The 20,976-nt window shown below is 39.0% G+C and overlaps 1 protein-coding gene across 1 annotated transcript; it reads right to left on the bottom strand.

The window, feature by feature from the left end:
* Positions 1-249: 249 nt before the first annotated feature.
* On the bottom strand, positions 250-3,521 carry NEUROD6 (neuronal differentiation 6). The gene is made up of 2 exons (XM_069462311.1): positions 3,388-3,521; positions 250-2,081 (listed from the first exon to the last, which is right to left on the bottom strand). Exon 2 carries the CDS (start codon positions 2,058-2,060, stop codon positions 1,047-1,049), a length of 1,014 nt encoding a protein of 337 aa, XP_069318412.1. The 5' UTR covers positions 2,061-2,081; positions 3,388-3,521; the 3' UTR covers positions 250-1,046.
* Between the last annotated feature and the right edge of the window lie 17,455 nt (positions 3,522-20,976).

Genomic DNA, 20,976 nt, shown 5'->3' with positions numbered 1-20,976 from the left:
GGATTTATCATTGTTTCCCCAGGATGTTTAACCCTCATGGGCTCCTCTTCTTTCATTTAAGACACTTGGAAAAAAAAAATCTTGTAAGTGCTTTGGCCATTTTGTTTAAAAAAATTTGTTTTAGCTCTTACGGTTTTGTAATCCAGAAATATTTCTGAAATGGGGAGAGGGGAGCATTAGAGACAGAAAGCAGCTGTGTACCAGGAAATGATAAGTATCATGCAAAAATATCACAGCTAATAGATGTCCTTTATGAGTGGAAATATGTATGTTTAATTGCTTTTAAAAATGTGGGGTGGAAAAACACAATTATACATTGTGATAACAAACCTGTACAGATAATTTCTGAACAATACAAAACAAATGCTGAAAAATTTTTTCTTTATAATTGAAATAATTGTCCCCAAATTATGACACCACCTACCCAAATATTATGTTGCCCCTTATGCAAATACTTGAAGAGGAATAGTTACCAATGGGATGCATTTAGATTCATCATTAATAAAAAGAAAATTGCATAGCTTTTTATATTGTTGCACATCCTCAAATGCGTCTTTCCATATCATTGTCAGCTCAGTGATATTCTCCATATTTAAAATTTCAATTTTTTCAAAGATACATAATATATAATTCCTAATAATTATAAACACATGATTTTACTCATCTTATTTTAATAACATGCATTTTATAATTACCATACAACCAAAATAGACTGAGTTATGCTGTATGCATGTCTTTATTCAACAGTATATTCTTAGCCACCTTGTTTAAACAAATTAAATGAATTTAAAAGAAAATAAAACAAGAAAAATATCCGTTCAGTAGAAACAGTCACAGTGCTTTACAGACAAAAGGAAAGGAAAAGAAGTTCTCATACGAAAAGAGATTTATTATTACATAGAAAATTCTCACAATAGTTGAAACACACTTCAGAAACTAGTAAACACCTTAGATAGAGTTGTGCCAATTACTCAGCCCACAAGCATCTGCTTTGTCTTAATTAGACGGGGGAGGTGAATGACCACTGTTTATTTTCATTTTCCTCATTAATTATGAAAAACTGCATTTAATTCATCTTGCATGGTGAGAGATTGGCTGCGCAGATGTAAGTCGTAAGGGAAGTGGCTGTCGGTGGGCAACCTGAACATGGCACCCTGCCCAAGGGGACCCCTGGGTGGCACTGCACAGTAATGCATGCCGTAATTGTAATTTTTGCCATAGTCCAAGGTTTCTTCTTGCTTCAGGGAAAATATCCCATTATAGTTAATTGGGGGAGGACTTAAGGGACCTTCAAACTGAGGGCTGGCACACTCAGGGGAAGTACTTTCATAGAAGGATTCATACGCACTGCAATAATTGTAGGGTTTCATGGACTTGGAATTATCAAGAGTCCCGTGCCCTGGGGGCGTAGTGAGCTCAGGGCTGTGGTAGGGTGGGTAGAAAGTAGAGTAGGGTGACCTTGTGTGATGCCCGGCCTCCCCCCCCTGACCCATCAGGAAACTCCTGGCGTTGAGCTGCAAGCAGCCTGCCACCAAGTTTGTAGTTGGCTGGGAAAGACCTTTGCATAAGTTTTGGACGAATGTGAGCAGATCCGGTCTCTTGCCGATTCTCAGAATTTCAGAAAGTGCCCAGATGTAGTTTTTGGCCAGTCGTAAAGTTTCTATTTTGGACAGTTTTTGGGTTTTAGAATAACAGGGGACCACTTTTCTTAAATTGTCCAGAGCGTCATTGAGGCCGTGCATCCTGTTCCTCTCTCGTGCATTAGCTTCCTGTCTCCTGAACTTGACCCTTTCCAGTCGGAGCTTGGTGGTCTTTTTTTTCCTAAGACCCCTCCTTCTGGGCAACCCATTTTCATCTTCCTCTTCCCTGTCTTCCTCCTCTTCCTCTTTCTCGGTTTCTTCTCCAGGGGCCCTTTTGATGCTCTTTCCTCGAAGCACAATCTGTTTGGAAAAGCTTTCTGGTTTCTTAATTTGCTTCTGGTCCTCGCATTCTCTAGAAAACTTTCTGCACATCTGGGATTCTGGCATGACAACAGACTCATCAAATGGTAGTGTTAACATGGTTCTCTAACCTTAAATTACCTGAAAAAATGCCAGCACAATATTTAAAGTGTTTTCATTTTTAAAGTTTAGATACTTAAAACATATTTAAGGACTTAATCACAAGACTACAAAAACACATGAAAAAGACTGATTCCAGGACTTATTTTTTTTTTACATTAAATACAATTTTTGAGTTTATGAAAACTAATAATTATGAAAACATTGATGCATGCAATAGGATTAATTTATACAGGCAAATTATCAAACGAAACTAAAACATGAAGTATTTATTGTGATACCACCACCATCTCCATTTATTTGTCTTTGATTTTTAAACTAGATTTTAATACCCAGAAAGATCATGGAATTTAAGCAAATGCAAAACATGATATAGCAATGCAGAATTTCATTAATTCCAATTCCCCGGAGAACAAAATGAGAAGAGAAACCAGTTTTTAAAATGAAAAGTGCTACCTCTCCATGAGCTGACAAATTTGTGTTCTTTTTCAGGAAAAAAAATTAACCTTAACTTTATTTGCTGTATTATACAACTTTGAATTTAGATAAGTGACTGTGGGAATATACAAATTTAAAGAAAAGATTAATCAGAGTCAATTTTAAAACTGATTTTTTTTCTGATGAGTAGAGAATTATGTAAAAGAGCACTATTTTCCCAACCTCCAGAAAGAAAAGGGGATTAGGCTAATTTGAAATAAACTCTATAAATAAACAAAAAAAATAAAAATCACTGGTAATGTCTTTTAACCAAAGAAAATGTTGAGACTGCTTTTATTTACATTTAAAAATTTTCCGAATGTAATTGTCTGTTTACTGCTGTTCAAATCATCCCGGACAAAAAACACTCTCGTAGTGTTTTTGTTCTATGAGCTACAGAAGTCTCCCTCTAGCTAATATCTGACAGGAACGGTCCAAGGATTCTGACTGCAATTGTGCACGTGTGTTCAGAATCCCGAATGAAAGGGGAAAATAATTTGTGTTTCAAAAGCATTTTGTTTTTTGTTTGGGGAAGCAGCAAGTATTTTCATCTAAAGTCTTCAAACAAATAGGCACATTAAAACACAGACTTTTCAATTTAACAATCTCCAGCCCCCTCAACACACACACATACACACGTACACATACACAAACTCTTAGTAATGTCCACATACTTGTAGTGTTACATAATAGCAGTAAAAGTATGTGATAATTACATCATAAGAATGAAATATGATGAGAAGTTATAGATGGCAAAGAGCATATAAATGCTACAAGACAGTGACACTGTATCTTTAAATACTTGCATGCAAAGCCAGCATCAATTGAAGTATATCTTTATTTATATTACCTTAGGTTTTAATTTCATTCAATAATCAGTTTTCATTTTGGATCTTCCAAATCTTTTCAGGCTGAGTGTCGCATCGTCTCCTGGAGTCTCTAGATCTGTGTATATCTGCACTATCTCATTGATCTCTAAAAAGTGACATTGATGCCAACTGCCAGAGCTGGTACCCATGCCATCTGCTAGTGACGTCACAGGGCAGAGAGAGCCATGTGATCCTCTCTCTTGGGACCTTCATTCTGCACTGATCATCTGGCATCCCTGTAAGTGGGTACCAGCATTCATGCATCAACACAGAAGGTTAGACTGATAGGAAAAAAAAAATCTGCACCAGCATTTCACATACAGTAGGTGCGTTTCTCCTCGAGCTGCTTGGGTTTCACTGGCAATCTGTAGAAATAGCTGTGTGAGTGTTCAGTTTCGCCCTGCCAACGGTGCAACTGTTAGGTAGTCGTTAATATTCCGTTCATTTACAAGGTGGGCTTTTGTGTGAGCGAGAGGTTTTTGTTGTGGATGATGATGTTGTTTTGTAAAGATCACCATCCCATTTGTGCATCTGGCTATCCAGGAAAAGAAAGCCATGAAAAGGAGCTGGAAACTGGTCTTAAGATGCTTAACCGAACTAAGATTTGTGTAAGCAAACAGGGGTCAACAAAGGTCTCCTTATTTCCTTGTTTTGTTTCACGGCATGTAACTTAGGAGTGTGCCTGTGTGTTCTCTTATTAACATGTAAGACTTCTGTGCTTCTTAAGAATTTGGAATAAAAGAACAGCTTCTCCATCTGGGGTCTGTGAAAGACATCCTCCGATGCTCCCGTTCCTACACTTGCTGGTAGCTTTCAACAACTTTTGCAGAGACACTGCAAGTCTATTGTTAAAGATTTCAAACTACATATTTTGTCCTCTGACAAAAGTCACTAACTTCACTCTTTTATTGTCCCCATCTCTTTCCAGCATTAACTTCCTTGTTCTTTCTCATTTCATTTCAGACACAATAAACATAAAAATTATCACTTAGGTTTTTGTCTTTCTATCCCTGGCATTTCGCTGAGTAGCTTAATCAAAGATTAGCTTTCTTGTTTTTTTTGAGCTCTCAGATTTTTTTCTTTCTCCTAAAAATCGTATCTTCGCATTTTTTTTCTCTCTAGACCAACATTAATTTAAATATCTTCTTATTCTTATGTCAGTGTCCAAATGTTTTTCCCTATCAGGCATATTTCATATTTATCTTTTTCCCCCACTCCTCCTTTTTGGTTTCTTCTGAACAAAATCAGGGTAGAAACAGTTAAGCAAAGCTGGCAGAGCTTTGTAGATAAAACGAACTGCAAAGCCAGAGGCAAACTCCACCTTCCTCTCCTTTTCTCTTCTTCCCGACTCCCCCACCCCCCAAAAAATAAGGACATTTTATTTCCGGACTTCTGGTCAGTAAAGTAAAAAGTACACTTAAAAAAAAAAAAATAAAAGTTAAAAAAAAAAGAAAACAAATAAACACAACCTTTGTTGTTTGACAACTGAGTAATCTGTTTCTATAAAGTGGGAGAGTATGCTTTTGGTATTAAAGTAATCCCTGGCAGAGCTGGAACTGTTGAATCTGTGTTAGCATTCCCCTTATAAATCCCGCTTTTGAGAGGTTTAGAATGCTGCTGCTTTAATGCACTTTGGATCCAAATTGGCACCAGGGGCCTCACACTAAATTCAATTTCGCTCCTGTCATACCCTACTCATTTCCGCCCTCCTCTAAAAGTTGTTTGACATTTCCTGGACAGTTCTAGAAAAGATGGGGAAGTTGGCCAAAAGGGGAATCAAAAAGGTAAAGGTGGATAATTTCTCTCTCTTAATGGCCTGGTAAAGAATGCAAATTTAAAATAAGAGTAAGACTATAAATTCATAAGTTGAAATACATAGGTTGGCCTAGCTCATGCTTTTTTTAAAAAAGTCAGACATAACGTAGCCATTTTTAAATTTGTTGTTTAAGGGAATATCACTTGAGAATGGGTGCGTTGAGTCTATTTCATACAGCTTTTGGTTCAAAAACTACACCCACTTTTTATATTAAGACAGAGAATTTCCATAGGAAGGCCAGATGCAGAATTTTATTTGTCTAATTAATTTTTAAATGTAAAGGAGCTTAAGTATCAGAGTCATAAGCCACAAAGCAGCCAGTAGTACTATGATAAATTTTGCATATCCTCAACTTGCAAAGTCTCCAAACCTGCATTGCATTAAAGGCATCAACACAAATATGAAAATCAAAATTTAAGGAATAGATGACATGATGTGCCAGTAGAAAAATCATCACCAATGTGGTTCATTGAAAAGATAGATTTTATATTTCATCTTTGCATGTGCAGAAAAATGAGAAACAGTTTATGGATGAAAACATTTGGGGCTGTTCTATTCCTGCCATTGATCACGAAAGAAAAACCTTTGATGGTGACGGGTGGAGTCGCAGAATCTGCCTTCAGCTTTTCTATTAATCAATTGTTAGGATGCTTTATTTTTATTTTTTCGGAAGCAAGGAGGGGGAAACAAAAAGTTGTCATGTCAAGATTTAGCAAGGATTAACTGTGTTTGTACAATAATCTTTCAAAAGAAATTTTGTTAGGCATTTTCTACTATAGTTCCAGATATGCAAATGCCCGTGCTGTTAATATGCATTCATAACATACACCATAAGGGCTGTTCTACTGTCTACTAAGAAAGCATGTTAACACCTATACTCCAAACAGAAATACATTCTGACTTCTAGATGAGTACTCAGAGTATGGGGAGTATATTATCACCATTTCTGTAATATATTTTCTCATGTTACAACAATTACTGCACACTAAAGTTCACATCTAGAACTCAATTCAAAATTTTCAAAATTAATTTACTTGATCCGATTTTTGTTTCTGGGGTCATGAAATTGTATAGATTTTTTTTTAAAGTGCCCAGTGTCTATATGCTTCTCTCTTGCTTTCACTCGATAACTGCTCATATTTCACTTATAAAAACAAGCCACGGAAAATTTAGATCTAATTTTGACTCCGTTGCAAGGCAATAGAAACCCACAGTCTAAATTAAGGCTCAAGCGCTGACATTTTTATGTCATCCTGTTGGTACCTATGTCTTAGGAAATGGGAATTCTATTGACTCCTTCTTTCTCAGTTACTTCACCATTTAAGAGATCAGTTTGAAATACGACAGGCATTTTTCTCAGCTCCCCAAGAGTATAAGGAACAGAATGTGGACCACTGGGACAAGATCAAGCAACAAAACCCCAGGACCTGAGTATTTTCTCCCCCAGATGTCGCATACTTCCTGAGATAGATTTTAAACAATTTTCTCTATCGTCTTTTCTTTTTTTTCCTCCTTTTCTCTCTCTCTCTGTTTTTTGGCTCCTAGATGCTTCAGGGCAGTCACGAAGCTTGTAAGCAAGCTCAGTCTCAGTCCCTAGAGTTTTAACTCTGTGATCCCCATTGGATTGAAATAGTTTTATGGCTACAGCAATGTCCCACTTTAGAAAACAGCCCTTGGAATTTAAATAAAGGTGTTTATATTATGAGACAAAATACAAAACAACCTTATTCCCTCAAAACCTTGGAATGCTTAAAAATATAATTTAAACATAGATGTCTAAAGGTTTTGTTTATATGTACACATGAGGATTACACAGACTAAACAGATAATCTAGAAATAATTTGAGGGCAATATTTGCATTGCTTTTTTAGGTTTACTTCAAGGTGAAGTCTAGACCAAATTGTATTATTATTATGCAATAATAATAATGTCCATGCCACTCACAAAGCACTGCGATCTTCAGTCTTCCATCATAGTCTTTGCACAAAACCCACTGTCTTTGCACTGCAGCCCTTCCCAGAAATACTTTTTATTATCCCCCCCCGCCCCCTCCGTGGAACATACTTTGTATTTTACTCACTAAACTGCATTTATTAACTTTGATTTCTAATTTGTTGTTAAATAAAGGCATCTAACTCTAATGGTTAAAACTTCTGCCAGTATCAGAAAACCAGAATTACTGGAACGAGTTGTTATAATTCCAGCCATAGATAAAGAAATGATACTTTATTACCTTTTGTGATCTCACTGTAAGAAGATGCAGAGTTCCCTTTAGGCTTTAAAAAATATTAAGAATGATGTGTTGACCCTGATTACTGCTTTTTATGATACTGAAGTAAAAACTATTGTTATATTCCAATTATGTAATTCACTATATGTAATGATTATTTTTAAGCATATAAAACAGAAACACAATTGGGTTTTTTTCCCTGTTATATTCATCCATTTTGTAAGACCGGAGTAAGACTATTTTGTAAGATCCTTATGTAAATGTGTTTGCAAAAAGTCTTATGCAATCTGCATTTTTGAAAAAATCAAATTTTATGGTAGATGATCGTATGATGAAGTGCAGGCTCTCTTAGCACAGGGGATTCCCGGATGGATTTTAAGAGGTCCTCGAACATCCCAAGATTATGTGCAAATTTGGCATGTATGTACATATGTGCATTTGTCTAGGGAAGGGCTTTCTTTGTCACATTCTAACAGGGTAAGAATGACAAAGAGTATTTTGACATCTTTACTAACCTTGTTTCAAATCTTGATCCTACTGTTCAATAGCTATGTGTAATTCATTCATTCATTCATTCATTCCTTCAACAAAGGTTTATTGGATACCTATTTGGAGTAATTCTTGACTCCTCTTTTACTTTCATACCCTACAACCAACATATCTGCAAATCCTCTCAGTTCTATGTTAACATTATAGCCAGACTGTGACCACTTCTCAGGAATTCCACTACTCCTACCCTGGTCCTAACCACTGTCACTTTTCACCTGGCCTAAATGGCCCTGGGCCTTCACTCTTGGGCCCCTTATTTCCCACATACAGTTCTCAAATCAGCAGTCAGAGGCATCTGGTTAGAACATAAACAGGACTGTGTTCTCCTACACTCAAAATCCTCTAGTCCTTACAGAGGCCCGGAGACTCCTGCTGGGCTCTTGAATTTCATCTTTTGCTTTCCCCTCGACTCTCTCAGCTCCAGCCACACTGGCCTCTGGCTGCTCCTTGAACAATCAGGTGAGCACACTCCCACCTCAGGGTCCTTGCACTTGACTTCTGCCTGGAACTTTCTTCCCTCACATCCTTCAGATCTCCGTTCACATGTCCCCTCTCGGTGAGGTCCCCCCCCAATCCCTGAGTTAGATTGCACCCGTGTATCCATCCATCCCTCCCCACCCATCTTCCTGTTTTACTTGTCTCTGTAGCACTTACCACTTTTTGACACAATACATTACTTATTTCCTGTGCGTCTTAATTTAAAGTTCTAATGCCTGACGTGAAAGGCAGTAAGTACAAACTTACTAAATGAAGAAATTTGTTCCAGGCACTGAGTGAATAATGGCCATTGAGTGGCATGTAGAACATCTGTGATGAGGCTGTTGGGGACTTCACAGTCTAGAGAGGGGAGGCAGACAATGAACATACAAACACATACATGTGGCACGTACATGTCGGAGGCTCCAGAGAACAATGGGAAGATCTATTTGGTTACGGTATCTGAGCAGCCCTTTCTGATTTGCCCTTTAGGCCGAGACATGAAGATTGAGCAGCAGAGGCAAGAGCACGTGAGGTTTCCAATGTTCTGGGAAGACCAGAAGCAGCAGTGAGAGCGAAGACTCGATCATACGAGATTATGTGGGTCGTGCTCAGCTATTTGGAATTTATTCCACAGGGAGCCATTGGAGGGCTTAAGGCAATTTTTGATTTGAAAAATTTACTCCAGCTGGTTATGGGGAGAAGGTTTGGAAAGGAAGAAAGAAGAAAGAGGGAGAGAACTGATAGGTGTCCGGGCACAATACCCCAAAATATGGCAGCTTGACATATTGAAGCTGAAAGAGTTTGAAAGAACTGCAGAAGCACGAAGGTCTCTCTGGCCTTCCCTGCCTCTCCCACAAAGCAGGTGATAAAACATTGGAAGGATTTTCTGACCTTCCCCTGAAGCAAGTCAGACCCCCATGTGAGAGGTGGCCTCTCTGCACCTGGAGGAAAGGAAGGGAACACCCTTACCTTGGAAGAAACAGGGACACAGAGAAAAATCTGAACAAACAGGCCTTGTTAAATTTCCCCCAGTTTATTACTGTTAGGTTACACGCTTTGACCTGTCATATTTCTGCGCGACTTTCCATGCTTCACCAAATCTACTACTAAAAAAACACTAAGGTTCAACTGCTTCTTTGGTCATGATTTTCTTACGAAGGCTCCCATGTCACATAAAACTTGTTAAATAAATGTGTATGCTTTTCTCTGGTTAATGTGCCTTTTATGATAGGGGCCTCGTCCCTGAGCCTGGGATGGGTAGGAAAAAAGATATTTTTCCTCCTTTACAGAACTTACAAAGCCTGTGAGAGTGGACAAAACAAGAGGGCGATGACTGTGGCCCAGATTTGAGTGGATGTAATGGAAATGGAGGAAACAGGAGGCATGAAAGTAGATTTTGGAGAAGAAAGCAACTGAATTTACTGATTGGATGGGTGTGGATTGCATACGGGAAAGTTACTTAACCCACATGCAACGTGCCAAGCACAGGCTAAATGCTTCACAAAAGTTTTCCCATTTGATCCCTGCAGTTAGGTAGATGTACCTATGCCCATTGTAGAGGCAATGAAACTATGGCTCAGAGGCTCAGAAACTAGTGAACCCAAGACTGCTCAGTTTTTAAGTGGGAGAATCATTATTCAGACCTAGGTCTGTCTGAATCCAAATCCTTCCTTCTAAACTACTACACTTCGCTACCTTAAGAATCAAACGAACAACTATCAATGAACTGCTTAGGACTGTTGCTGGTACAAAATAAATGTTGAATAATAATAAATATTAGATAAAGTAGAAAAATTTGACCATGAATCTATTTACAGAATGAAGAGTTAACTTATTAATGTATCTGGTGACTTAATATTTCCACTATACTTTTGTACTGTAGGTCAATGCCTAAAAGCAGGCCAGTACACTGTTATGTACAGTGAAATCATGTAACAATAATTACGATTGTCATGACAACAAGCTCCTATTTAGCTCAGAAGAGTTGAGGGTTGAGTTGCTCATTTATTCTTTCATTCTTTTTCATTCATGCAACAATACTTTTACTTTTTATGTGTTACTGCTCTGGATATTATGAGAGGAAGTAAAGGTAAATCACAGAGTCTCAGCTCTCAAGGAAGTTAGCGCTGAATTGGGCACATGAATGTCATATAAAACTTGTTAAATAAATTTGTATGCTTTTCTCTGGGTAATGTGCCTTTTATTATAGGGGCCTCATCCCTGAACCTGGGATGGGCAGGAAACGAGATATTTTTCCTCCTCTACGGAACTTACAAAACCCGTGAGAGTGAACAAAACAAGAGGGCGATGACGTTCACAATAGTCTGATTAAAAACCGTAGGAACTCACTGTGATAAGAGAGGTGGTTGTTAGGGGATAAAGAAAACAATTGAGTAGAGTGAGAAAGTATGTAGAGGGATTTTTTTTTTTTTTTTACTTTTATTTGAAACGTAATAGAGACTGGAAAGTACACATGACAATAAGTGCACAACTCAATTAATTTTGACAAACAGAACGCATCTATGTAATAGGACCTTGATCAGGAAACAGAGCATTACCAGCTACTCAGAAGCCTCCTTCCTGCCCCTTCCAGGTACCAACCAGCCTCTCCACAATAGAAACCACCATCTTGACTTTCAATAGCATTGATTAATTTTGTCCATTTTGTCAATTGTATAAACGGACTCATGGGTCTGCCTTTTCTATTGCAACATTTTTTTTGGTCATACTTTATCCATGTTGGTGCATTCAAGTATAGATTGCTCCCTCTCATTGCTGTATAGTACTCCGTGGTATGACTATACCACACTTTGTTTCTCCATTCTGTTGTTGATGGGTATCTGGATGATTTCCAGTTTTGCCTACTATAAGTTGTGCTGTTCTAGTACATATAATTTGGTAAACATACGTATGTTAGATATATCCCATTACTGGGTATGTATGCAACAGAAATGTGTATATTTATTCTTTGTATAGGATTTTAAGAGAAATTTAGAATGGAACATTTGGGAAGAGTTAATCTTTATTAATTACCTACACAACAACCACACATTTCCTGAAGTCATTACAGAAGATCAATAACATTCTTCCAAAGCTATGGACTCACTAATTGAAAAGGGTATCGATTGCCAATCTACAAATATTTATTGAATGATTCCTTTGCATTGGAGAAAGGGAATAGAAAACACAATCACTTTATTCAAGGAATCTAGCATCCTGTTGAGGAAATAACCACCAACAAATTTGAAGCATTGAGATGCAAGACTCTGGTGTACAGTACCAAACAAATGAGTATTTGCTTTGTTTTTCTAACATCCTTTAGGAGGACAGTGCAAGCCTAAGATTATGCAATATTTTTACCAAGAACATGTTTCAGAATACTTGCACTTAAAGAGTACTTTAGTGGAATTTTAAGTTTTTAAACATTTGATCAATGTTAACATTAAGGTTAATTTTTGAATACTTTCTTTGGGCCAGCTTTTCTGTATACATTATATAATTTTTACAATAGCCAAATGAGGATTATGTACACAAGCAGACTGGTATCATGGTTAAGGGTAGCATCTGGTGCTAGACTCCCTGGTTCTGCCACTTTCTGGCTGAATGACCCTGGGCAAGGTCTCTATGCTGCAGTTTCTCCATCTGTCAAATGGATATGATTACATTTTTACCTCAAAGGTAGTTGGATATAAAGAGCTTAGAACAGTACCTAGTATATAGTAAGCACCATGTTATTTGACAGATTATTTTAAAATACAAATTGAGGAAGGGTAAGAGAGTTGAGTTGAGTATATTATGTGAAATAATTTCTCAACTCTGTGAGGAAAAGGCTTATATCTACAGCAACATCCTGACTTTGGAAACTAAAGCTTTAGGTTGAAAGGCTAACCTTGCTAAAGCCACAGATTCAAATGCAAACAGGCATGATCCAGTCACTCCCAAGAGAATGCACTTACTTGTCCTGGGATCTGAGATATACAGGTAGATCTTATAACCCCTAGATCACATTTCTTTAAAAAAAAAATCATAGCTCACATCTATAGTATAAAATAAACAGCCAGATAATCCTAAACACAATGAAAAAGCTCAAATCATTGTTTGTCTTTTAGTATTTTAGACTTCTGGTTGGTTTACTCTGTTTTGTTGGCAAATCTCATCTAATTACAATGTATTTTTCATTTGTGTTTTAAAATAGCAATCCTAACCCACTGTTATTATAACATATGTGGTAAGTTGTTATTCCTGGGGTGGTGATAAATTCGTGGCTATCCATTCACATCCTCATGGGTTGGAATTAATCTTTCTCCTCTGATTTCCCACTACACTTTGTGCTTCTATTATTGTGCTTAGCATAATTTGCTTTGTAGTGTAGCTATTTGTGAATACATCTGTCTCCCCCACTATATTGTGAGGACAAAAACTATCTCAGATTTCTGTTTTATTTGCTTTTGCAGTACCTATATTACACAATGCAATGATTTGCACTTAGTAGGGACTCAATAAATATTGATAGCAGAATGAAATTGATCAATTGCAGTTACAGTAGATTTGGCTGCAGACCATCTTAGAGCAATGAGGCCCATCTGTCAATCAAAGCTGTGATCTTTGCCTCATTAACACCACGGCTGAGCAATAAGTCAGTGACAAAGAGGTGCATGTCCCACATACCATAAATTAGATTGTAGATTATATAATTCCTTCAGTAGCAAAAAATCCTTTGGAAAGCAGGAGGCTTTCCAAAGTGGCAATAATGAACCATAATTTTATACAATCTGCATGTGAAGGTTGAACCCAGCATACTCCCTCCTGGCTTTTTCTCTAAAAAGGCTGCTCCAGTGCTAATTATTTCTTTCAAAAGCTAGAATAACTTTTTCACTGAGCAGTTTGCATTGCATTTTGGCTGCCAATACTGGTACAAGATCCAGCCTAATACACTGGCACATGGCTTCAGATTCTCTTATTAGCCAATGTCATTTTCTGGAGGAAATATAATGTTATTCTTTCCATTCAAAGTTTAAGCATTCCCAAGCTGGACTTTCTACCACTCGCAGGATGTGAATTTGGCTTACTAGCAGTGAAGCTAACTTGCATTACCCTGGCTCTTCCCATCCCACTGCTATTTTCTGCGTGGAGGTGGTAGAGGTAAAGGAGAATGAATGAGACTGTCCTTCGTCTGGCTCTGTCTGGCCCTGCTGGTTCCTTGGCTGCTGAGGCAGCACATACATTTGGTGGACTGATAAGGAATGAAAAACACACTATTTTAATAACAATCCTCCATTCTGCAAAGCAAAATATCCTTCCAGATTACCATTTCTCTTCCAAACAACCCATGTTGGGAGAGGGCTCAGAGAGAATCAGTAAAGAAAGTGAAATAGAAATAAGTGAATATGTTTTACATTTGGGCTTAAAGACCAGACAGGACAACTAAAAACGGCATGTAACTAACCAACTATCAACTGTCTAGCATGGTCCCTGAATAGAACACGGTCCCAGCACTTGAGGGGCCCCGGGTCTTGAGGGGCATTCAGACTCATGCAGACCTGTTGCTAAAGCAGTGGGGTAAGAGCCATAGAGCCTGTCTCTTTTATGCCTGAGATGACCCGAGACATCCTTAGTGGTGACGGCAATCAAAACATAAAAGAGCTTGTTGGGAATTTGGATAAAATGAATATTCCAATCTGGGAGAATTATAATTTTTCTACAATTAGAAAGGACAAATTAAAAAGGAAATTCTAAAATGCACTCTTAAGGCTTTTTCTGAGTGCTTGGTTTTTAACTATTCCCCAGGAGACTAGAAGACTTATTTTTATTTTTATTTTTTCCATGGGAATTCTAGTCATAACTAAATGAAAAGTGAAAATTGTACAGCTGAGGTGATGTGTCCTTTAAATCCACATCTCTGGGGAGTGCAGAATTATGGCTTTTGTGTGTTCTAGGCACTTTTCTTTCATGGGCTCCATCTTCCATAAATAAATTTTTAAAAATATATTTTATAATTGTGTTCATATAAAGACAAATATAACACAGGATCAATTATATTCATTTTTTATTCTGATTTGTTTGTGGGCCCCTAAAAACATCACGGGCCCTGGGCACTGAATGCTCTATGCCTGGTGTATACATCTACCCTGTCATTGGAGACAGGGGCTGGCCAACAGCATTTTTAAAACCTGCTCCTGGTTGAGAATCACTGTGGTAAGAGGGTTACCCGCTAACCTACAATGTGGCCTTAGGAATTATCTGCAGAAGCGTCTGCCTCCTCTACTTCCAGCAACTCTACTTTTCATAAGCTGCCCACTCTCCATGTGAAATACATGAGACTCGGGGACATTGCAGAATGGGTGCACTGCTAAGGTTGCCAGATTTAGTGAATAAAAATGCAGGACACTCAGTTAAATTTGAATTTCAGACATATTAATATTTATACGTGGGGCAGACTTATACTAAAAAGTATTTGCTGTTTATCTGAAATTCAAATTTAACTGGGCATCCTCTATTTTATCTGGCAACTCTATGCGCGTCCTTTATTCTTGGAACCCAATTTGTCTTTTCCTCATAAAATACACTTTAAGAAGAATATGCTATGCACTAGTGAAGTGTTTCCCAAAGAATGCTCTGTAGACTGGTAATAGGAATCACATTAAAAAAAAAAAAAAAAAGTTGTGTGGTCAAAGGATATTTGTTTTCATTAATGCGTATTCTTGGATTCTCCCACTTGCCAATGCACGTCATGACTCTTCAAGAGCAGGACAGAGTGGAAGTGTGTCCAAAATTTATTTGACCACTGAGTGGTTTGCTTGCTTTCTGGAGTTTCTCACAGGACTGAAATTTTGATGCAACACACTTACTGCACTGCCAACGGCTGGTCTGTCTGTACTTGTGATGAGTGTAACGAATATTTTGACCTGCCTTCCTTTACTTTCCTCTCCTCTTTTGTGCTTAGCAGCTTCTGTGGTAGGTAATACACAGCAAGGTGACGTCCAGCTTTCTCTGTTATCTCAGTATTTTACAGTCTCCCTTTGTGACTAGAGTAGGTTTAGTTAGAGCTGGAGTATAGGGTCTGTATTTCACCTTTTACTTTTTTTTTTTTTTTTTTTTAGAGATAGGGTCTCACTCTGTCATCCAGGCTGAAGCACAGTGGAACCATCATAGCTCACTGCAGCCTCCAATTCCTGGGCTCCAGTGATCCTCCTGCCTCAGCCTCCCAAGTAGCTGGGACTACAGGTACATGCCACTATGCCCAGCTAATTTAAAAAAGATATTTTGTAGAGACAGGGTCTTGCTGTGTTTCCCAGGCTGGTCTTGAACTCCTAGCGTCAAGTGATCCTCCCACCTCAGCCTCCCACAGTGCTGGAATTATAGGCATGAGCCATAGCACCCAGCCTGTATTTTGCCTTTTTGTTGAATGAAGGGCATTTAGAACTAGTGTACAGGGCCAGCTACATAATTTCAGGGGCCCCACACAAAATAAAAATGCAGGACCCCTTGTTCAAAAATGATTAAGAATTTCACAATGGCAACAGAAGCATGGGGCCCTTCGGAGTGCCAGGCCCTATTCAAAGGCACAGGTTACGTGCCAGTTAAGCCAGCTCTGGGGCAAGGCCACCCTCGGTGCCAAGAAGCTGAGAGAGCCCTCACCGAGAGAGCCCTGGGAAGAGTCTTCAAAGGCTGATCACCAACACAGTTTTCCCATACCAAGAGTTCACAGGAGGATGCAAGGTCACTAGATCGGGTCTCAGGGGACATATAAAATTTTGATATTTTTTTTATGTGGATTTTTGCATTAATTTTGATTTTAAAAAACATTGTATTAAAATATTTATCTTGATTTTGGTGCTGTCTTAGTCTGCTTGGGCTGCCATAAAAAATATCACAGACTGAATGACTTAAACAACAGGAGTTATTTCTTGAAGTTCTTGGCTGGGAAGTCCAAGGTCAAGGTGCCAGCCAATTAGGTTTCTGGAGAAGGCTCTCTTCCTGGCTTGCAGATGGCCAGCTGCCTTCCCACTGGCTATGTCCTCACATGGCCTTTACTCTGAGCATGTGTGTGGAGTGGAGGGGAGAGCAAGAGCGAGAGTGTGAGCAAGAGAGAAAGAAAGAGAGAGAGAGAGATTCTACTTATTCTTGTAAGACCACTAAGAAGGCCCCATCCTCCTGAGGACCCTGTCCTCATGACCTAATCTAACCCCAATGACCTCTTGAAAGCCCCATCTCCAAATACCCTTACATTGGGGGAGAGGGATTCAACATATAAATTTGAACATATAAATTTGGGGGGACACGTATTCAGTCCATAACAGGTGACCCCTTAAATGTTATGCCCTGGATGAGTGACTAACTCACCTCACCCCAGTCCTGGCCCAGCAAAAGATGATGAGAAAGTTATGCTCTACCATTATTTATTCTAAAAAATATATTTAAAAGGAAAACATTTTCTTCATTTATTTATGTTTTACAACTCACACAGATATACTTACATATATACATACACACACCCCAATTAATGAACAGGATTTCTTACAAATAGCGCAAAATCTGGAACCGTTCTTTTAGAAGACTTCAAAGACTTCTTACGAAAAATGTAAGATTAATCCTTAGTTCTCTTGTTAGAATTATACTTATTTTATATGAGTATTTGTTTCAAAGAAGGTAAATTCTTTTAAAAAAAAAGTAAAAATGTGGCTAAACATATTTTATTTGCTAATTCATTGGCTACGTATATCCCCTTTCTCCATATTAAAACAGTTACCTGGTGAATCATAACTTCCAAAGGATGTAAAAGAGGCTGGTCTTATTTAACAAATCACAGCTTTAGTTGTTTTCTTCTTTCTAGACTGCTGTTGGTTTATTGTTTTGAATTTTGCTTACTTGTCATGGCTATCTGTTTCTGAGAGCTGAGAGTCCATTTCTTTGTATTTGAGCAAATGCTCTTTTTCTTGGCAGAAGAGCCCTCTCCCGCTCTCTGTCCACATGCCTCATGTGGGGCCAAGTCCCCTGGTGACAGGTTAGACCCAGGGCCCAGCCCTGGCCAGCCAACAAATCCTATCCCCTGATGGAGCCTTTGGTTGGGGAGCAGCATGTGACCCCAGTGGGCCCAATAAGAGTCAGCCTGGGCTTTTGATGGGACTGTTAGAAAAAGGCACTTCCTCTCCACCGAGGTGGCTGACGAGGAGGACGTCAGCCTGGAGCTGCTGGTGGCACCTTGGCCATTCCGGCGGATTGAGAAGAGAGTACACACTGAGGAAGGGGAGCCAAGGCGCGGACCAGGACAGGGTCCTGATGGCATTCTTAAGCGTCTGGATCAAGCTGTGGTTGAAGCAAGGTCTACCCCAGACATTTAGTTATGGGAGCAATAAAGTAACTTAAAAAAAATTCTGACTTGAGTTTCTGCCATTTGCCACCAGGAAGTCCTGACAAGCACCATACACAGCAATTCCAGACCTGAAGGGGAGAGAGGATTGCATTGGGAAGGTGACCTCCCTCAGGGACACCCGAGTCAGTATGAAGGCGCATGCACGGAGGCCTTTCCCCAGACTTGTTAGATGCCCCTCAGAAACACCCTGATTGCTGCGCTTGCCGTGAGGAGCCCTAGCTGCCTGCTTACCTGTCCGTGTCCTCCACTAGGCTGTGACATGCCCCTCAGGAGGCTTTTGTTGGAGGTGCGGGTGGGATGGGGAAAGGTCTTTCTGTGGTGCTTACTAAATGTAAAGCTCTATTTGGTGCTTTATACCCGTTATCTATTTATCACAATAATCCTGAAAGGTATCTGTGCCTTTTTTTCCTTGTATCCACGTGTCTGGTGTGTAGTTTGGTCTATGTGTGTCAGCGGCCAACTATGTAACTAGGACTTCCCTGAATTTACTTTTCTTTAGAACATATATATTAAAATTCAGCCCTGTGCAGCTGGAACTGAGGCTGAGGTGGGGGAAGGATCTCCGGAGCCCAGGAATTTAAGTTAGTGAGACCCTAGTCTCCAAAAAAAAAAAAGAAAGAAAAGAAAAGAAAACTCAACTGCAACTGAATTGATTCCTTAGAACAGAGATGGGTAAACTTTTTCTCTGAAAGTCCAGATAGTGAATATTTAAAGGCTTTGCAGGTCGTAAGGTCTCTTTTGCCATTGCGATGTGAAAGCAGCCGTAGATAATGTAGAAACGAATGACAGTGTCTGTGTTCCAATAAAATTTTATTTATGGACTCTGAAACTTAAATTTCATATGGTTTTTACATGTCATGAAATATTAGGGTTTTTTTTTTTTTGAATTTTTTCCAACCATTTAAAAAGATAAAAGATAAAACTATTCTTACTTCTCAGTGTGTACAAGAACAGGTGGTAGACTGAATTTTGCCTATAGGCAGTAGTAATTTGTGTGTCCTGGTTTAGAACTTAAACCAGCACTCTCCAACAGAAATGTAATCTGAGCTACATATGTCATTTAAAATTTTCTGATATACATAGTAAAAAAAAAGAGAGAAAGAGGTGGAATTAATTTTAATAATATTGTTGACTTACTACTCCAATACAACCAAAATATTATCATTTCAACTTGTATTCAAATATAAAAATTTATTGACGTGTTTTACATTCTTTATTTTTGTACTGTCTTCAAAATTTCCTGTGTATTTTACATTCTAGCACATCTTCATGTGTATGACAAATTTTCATCAGAAATACTTGATATGTATTTAGATTTCATAAAATTTATGGTTGAAATATAGATTCACATACACAAGTTGTTAAAAAACATTCTTCAAAGTTCTCCAGTGGTTGAATCAAGTGTCAGTTTTTAAATTTAAATGTAAGTTAATTAAAATTAAATAAAATTTTAAATTTAGTTTCTTTAGTCATATTTTATGTGCTAAATAGCTACTACATTAGATAGCACAGACTTAGACGAATAAAAGATTTTTTTCTTTTTTTCTTTTTTTTTGGCCTAGAGGAGTATTTTATCATTGACATAGCCTAGCATTGCTAGTGAACAGTGATTATAAAAAGCAGATCAACGATGTCAGTGTCTTCAATGTTTTTAAATTTGCTATAGACAATGCACTTTGAGTAGACCCCCGCCTTGGTTCAGCCCTGGAGTGCAGAGACCAAGGAAGAGAAAACTATGAGATTGCCAAAGAGGTGTCTCGCTGAAGATCATGTTGCAGATCATGTAGGGCCTGGTAAGCCACAGTGGGGATTTCAGACTTTCTTCCAAGTTGACGGACAGTCATTGAGGACTTTGAGCAGGTGCACTGTGGCTGCTGCTCTGTGGGGAATAGGCTTAAAAGTGAAGAAAGTAGAGTGGAGGTCAGTCATGAGGCTGTTGCAGGTGGAAGATGATGGTGCCTGTAGGGCCCTGATGGGGGTGAAGCAAGTAATGCACCTAGGGCCCTAAATTTAGGGAGGCACTTATCCCCAAGCTGTTGCACATCCCGGGAGCGAGCACCTCCTTAAATTCTGGCCCCGGTGGCTCAGACAATAGGGGTTACAACATGAGAGAGAAGTAGCCAGAATTGGGATATATTTTGAAGGAAGAACTCACAGAATCTACTGATGGATTGGATACGGGATGAGAGCAAGAGAGAGGAGCCAAGGATGTCAGCACTTTGTTGGTTTTCACGGTAAACCCGAGCAGCCCCTAGTGTACCTGCATTGCTTCTGCTCCATTGTCTAGTGACCAGCATGTGGAGTCCTTTTGAAGATAGGAGATAGTCAATTAAATACATTTTGAAATTACAGAGAGATTCAGTTAGGCAGCCCCAATCTCCTTCACTGTAACAAAGGTCATACTGTGTATGAAGCTGGGTGGTTTATGGTTCCATTTCATTGTGAACCAACTCAGGGCTGGCTTGTCCTTTAATATCACTTATAAGAAGTCTTAGCAAGCACAGGGACTTAGGGGCCATTGCAGCATTAACTCGTTTTTGCCCTTCTGGATGCAAAGGCTGCTCTGACCCTGTAGCCCCCGAAAGCAGGGCACCAGCCCGGGGTGAGCTCTCCCACCGGCGCCTCCCTGCTCTCCGCTGGGCCTGCAGTGGGAACCCAGGCCTGTTCTCGCCCCCCTTCCTCCCACCCTTGCCATCCCCTCCCACCCCTCTTAAATTCCATTTTACAACACACAAAGCAAGATAGCCTTTGTTAAAAAGTTTAATGTTCTTAATTAGTTGAATCTGTTGGTCTAATTAGAATACCAATTAGAACTGGCAGGGCTATCGTTAATTTGAAAGTGCTGTGGTCTAGTGTTAATCGCTATTAAACCTTATAGTTTGTGAAAGATAGAACGGGGATGAATTCACAAAATACTATTTTAAATGTTAAAGGTCGGTGGTCAGAAAGATCCCTCCTGTCAGAGAGTGTTCCAGGGAAGCGTAAACCACAGAGATGGGGTCCTTGCTGAAGACTGGGCGCTGCGAGGGGCAGGAGAGCCTCTCTTTTCAAAAAACGTTAGAAGTCTGGAATGTGTTTTACTAAAATAGCCAAAGTGTTTAATTCACCTAATGGACTAATGA

The sequence above is a fragment of the Eulemur rufifrons genome, chromosome 29, assembly GCF_041146395.1.
Source record: "Eulemur rufifrons isolate Redbay chromosome 29, OSU_ERuf_1, whole genome shotgun sequence".
NCBI classification, from domain to species: domain Eukaryota; kingdom Metazoa; phylum Chordata; class Mammalia; order Primates; family Lemuridae; genus Eulemur; species Eulemur rufifrons.
This window is presented reverse-complemented; position numbering and strand designations above follow the sequence as displayed.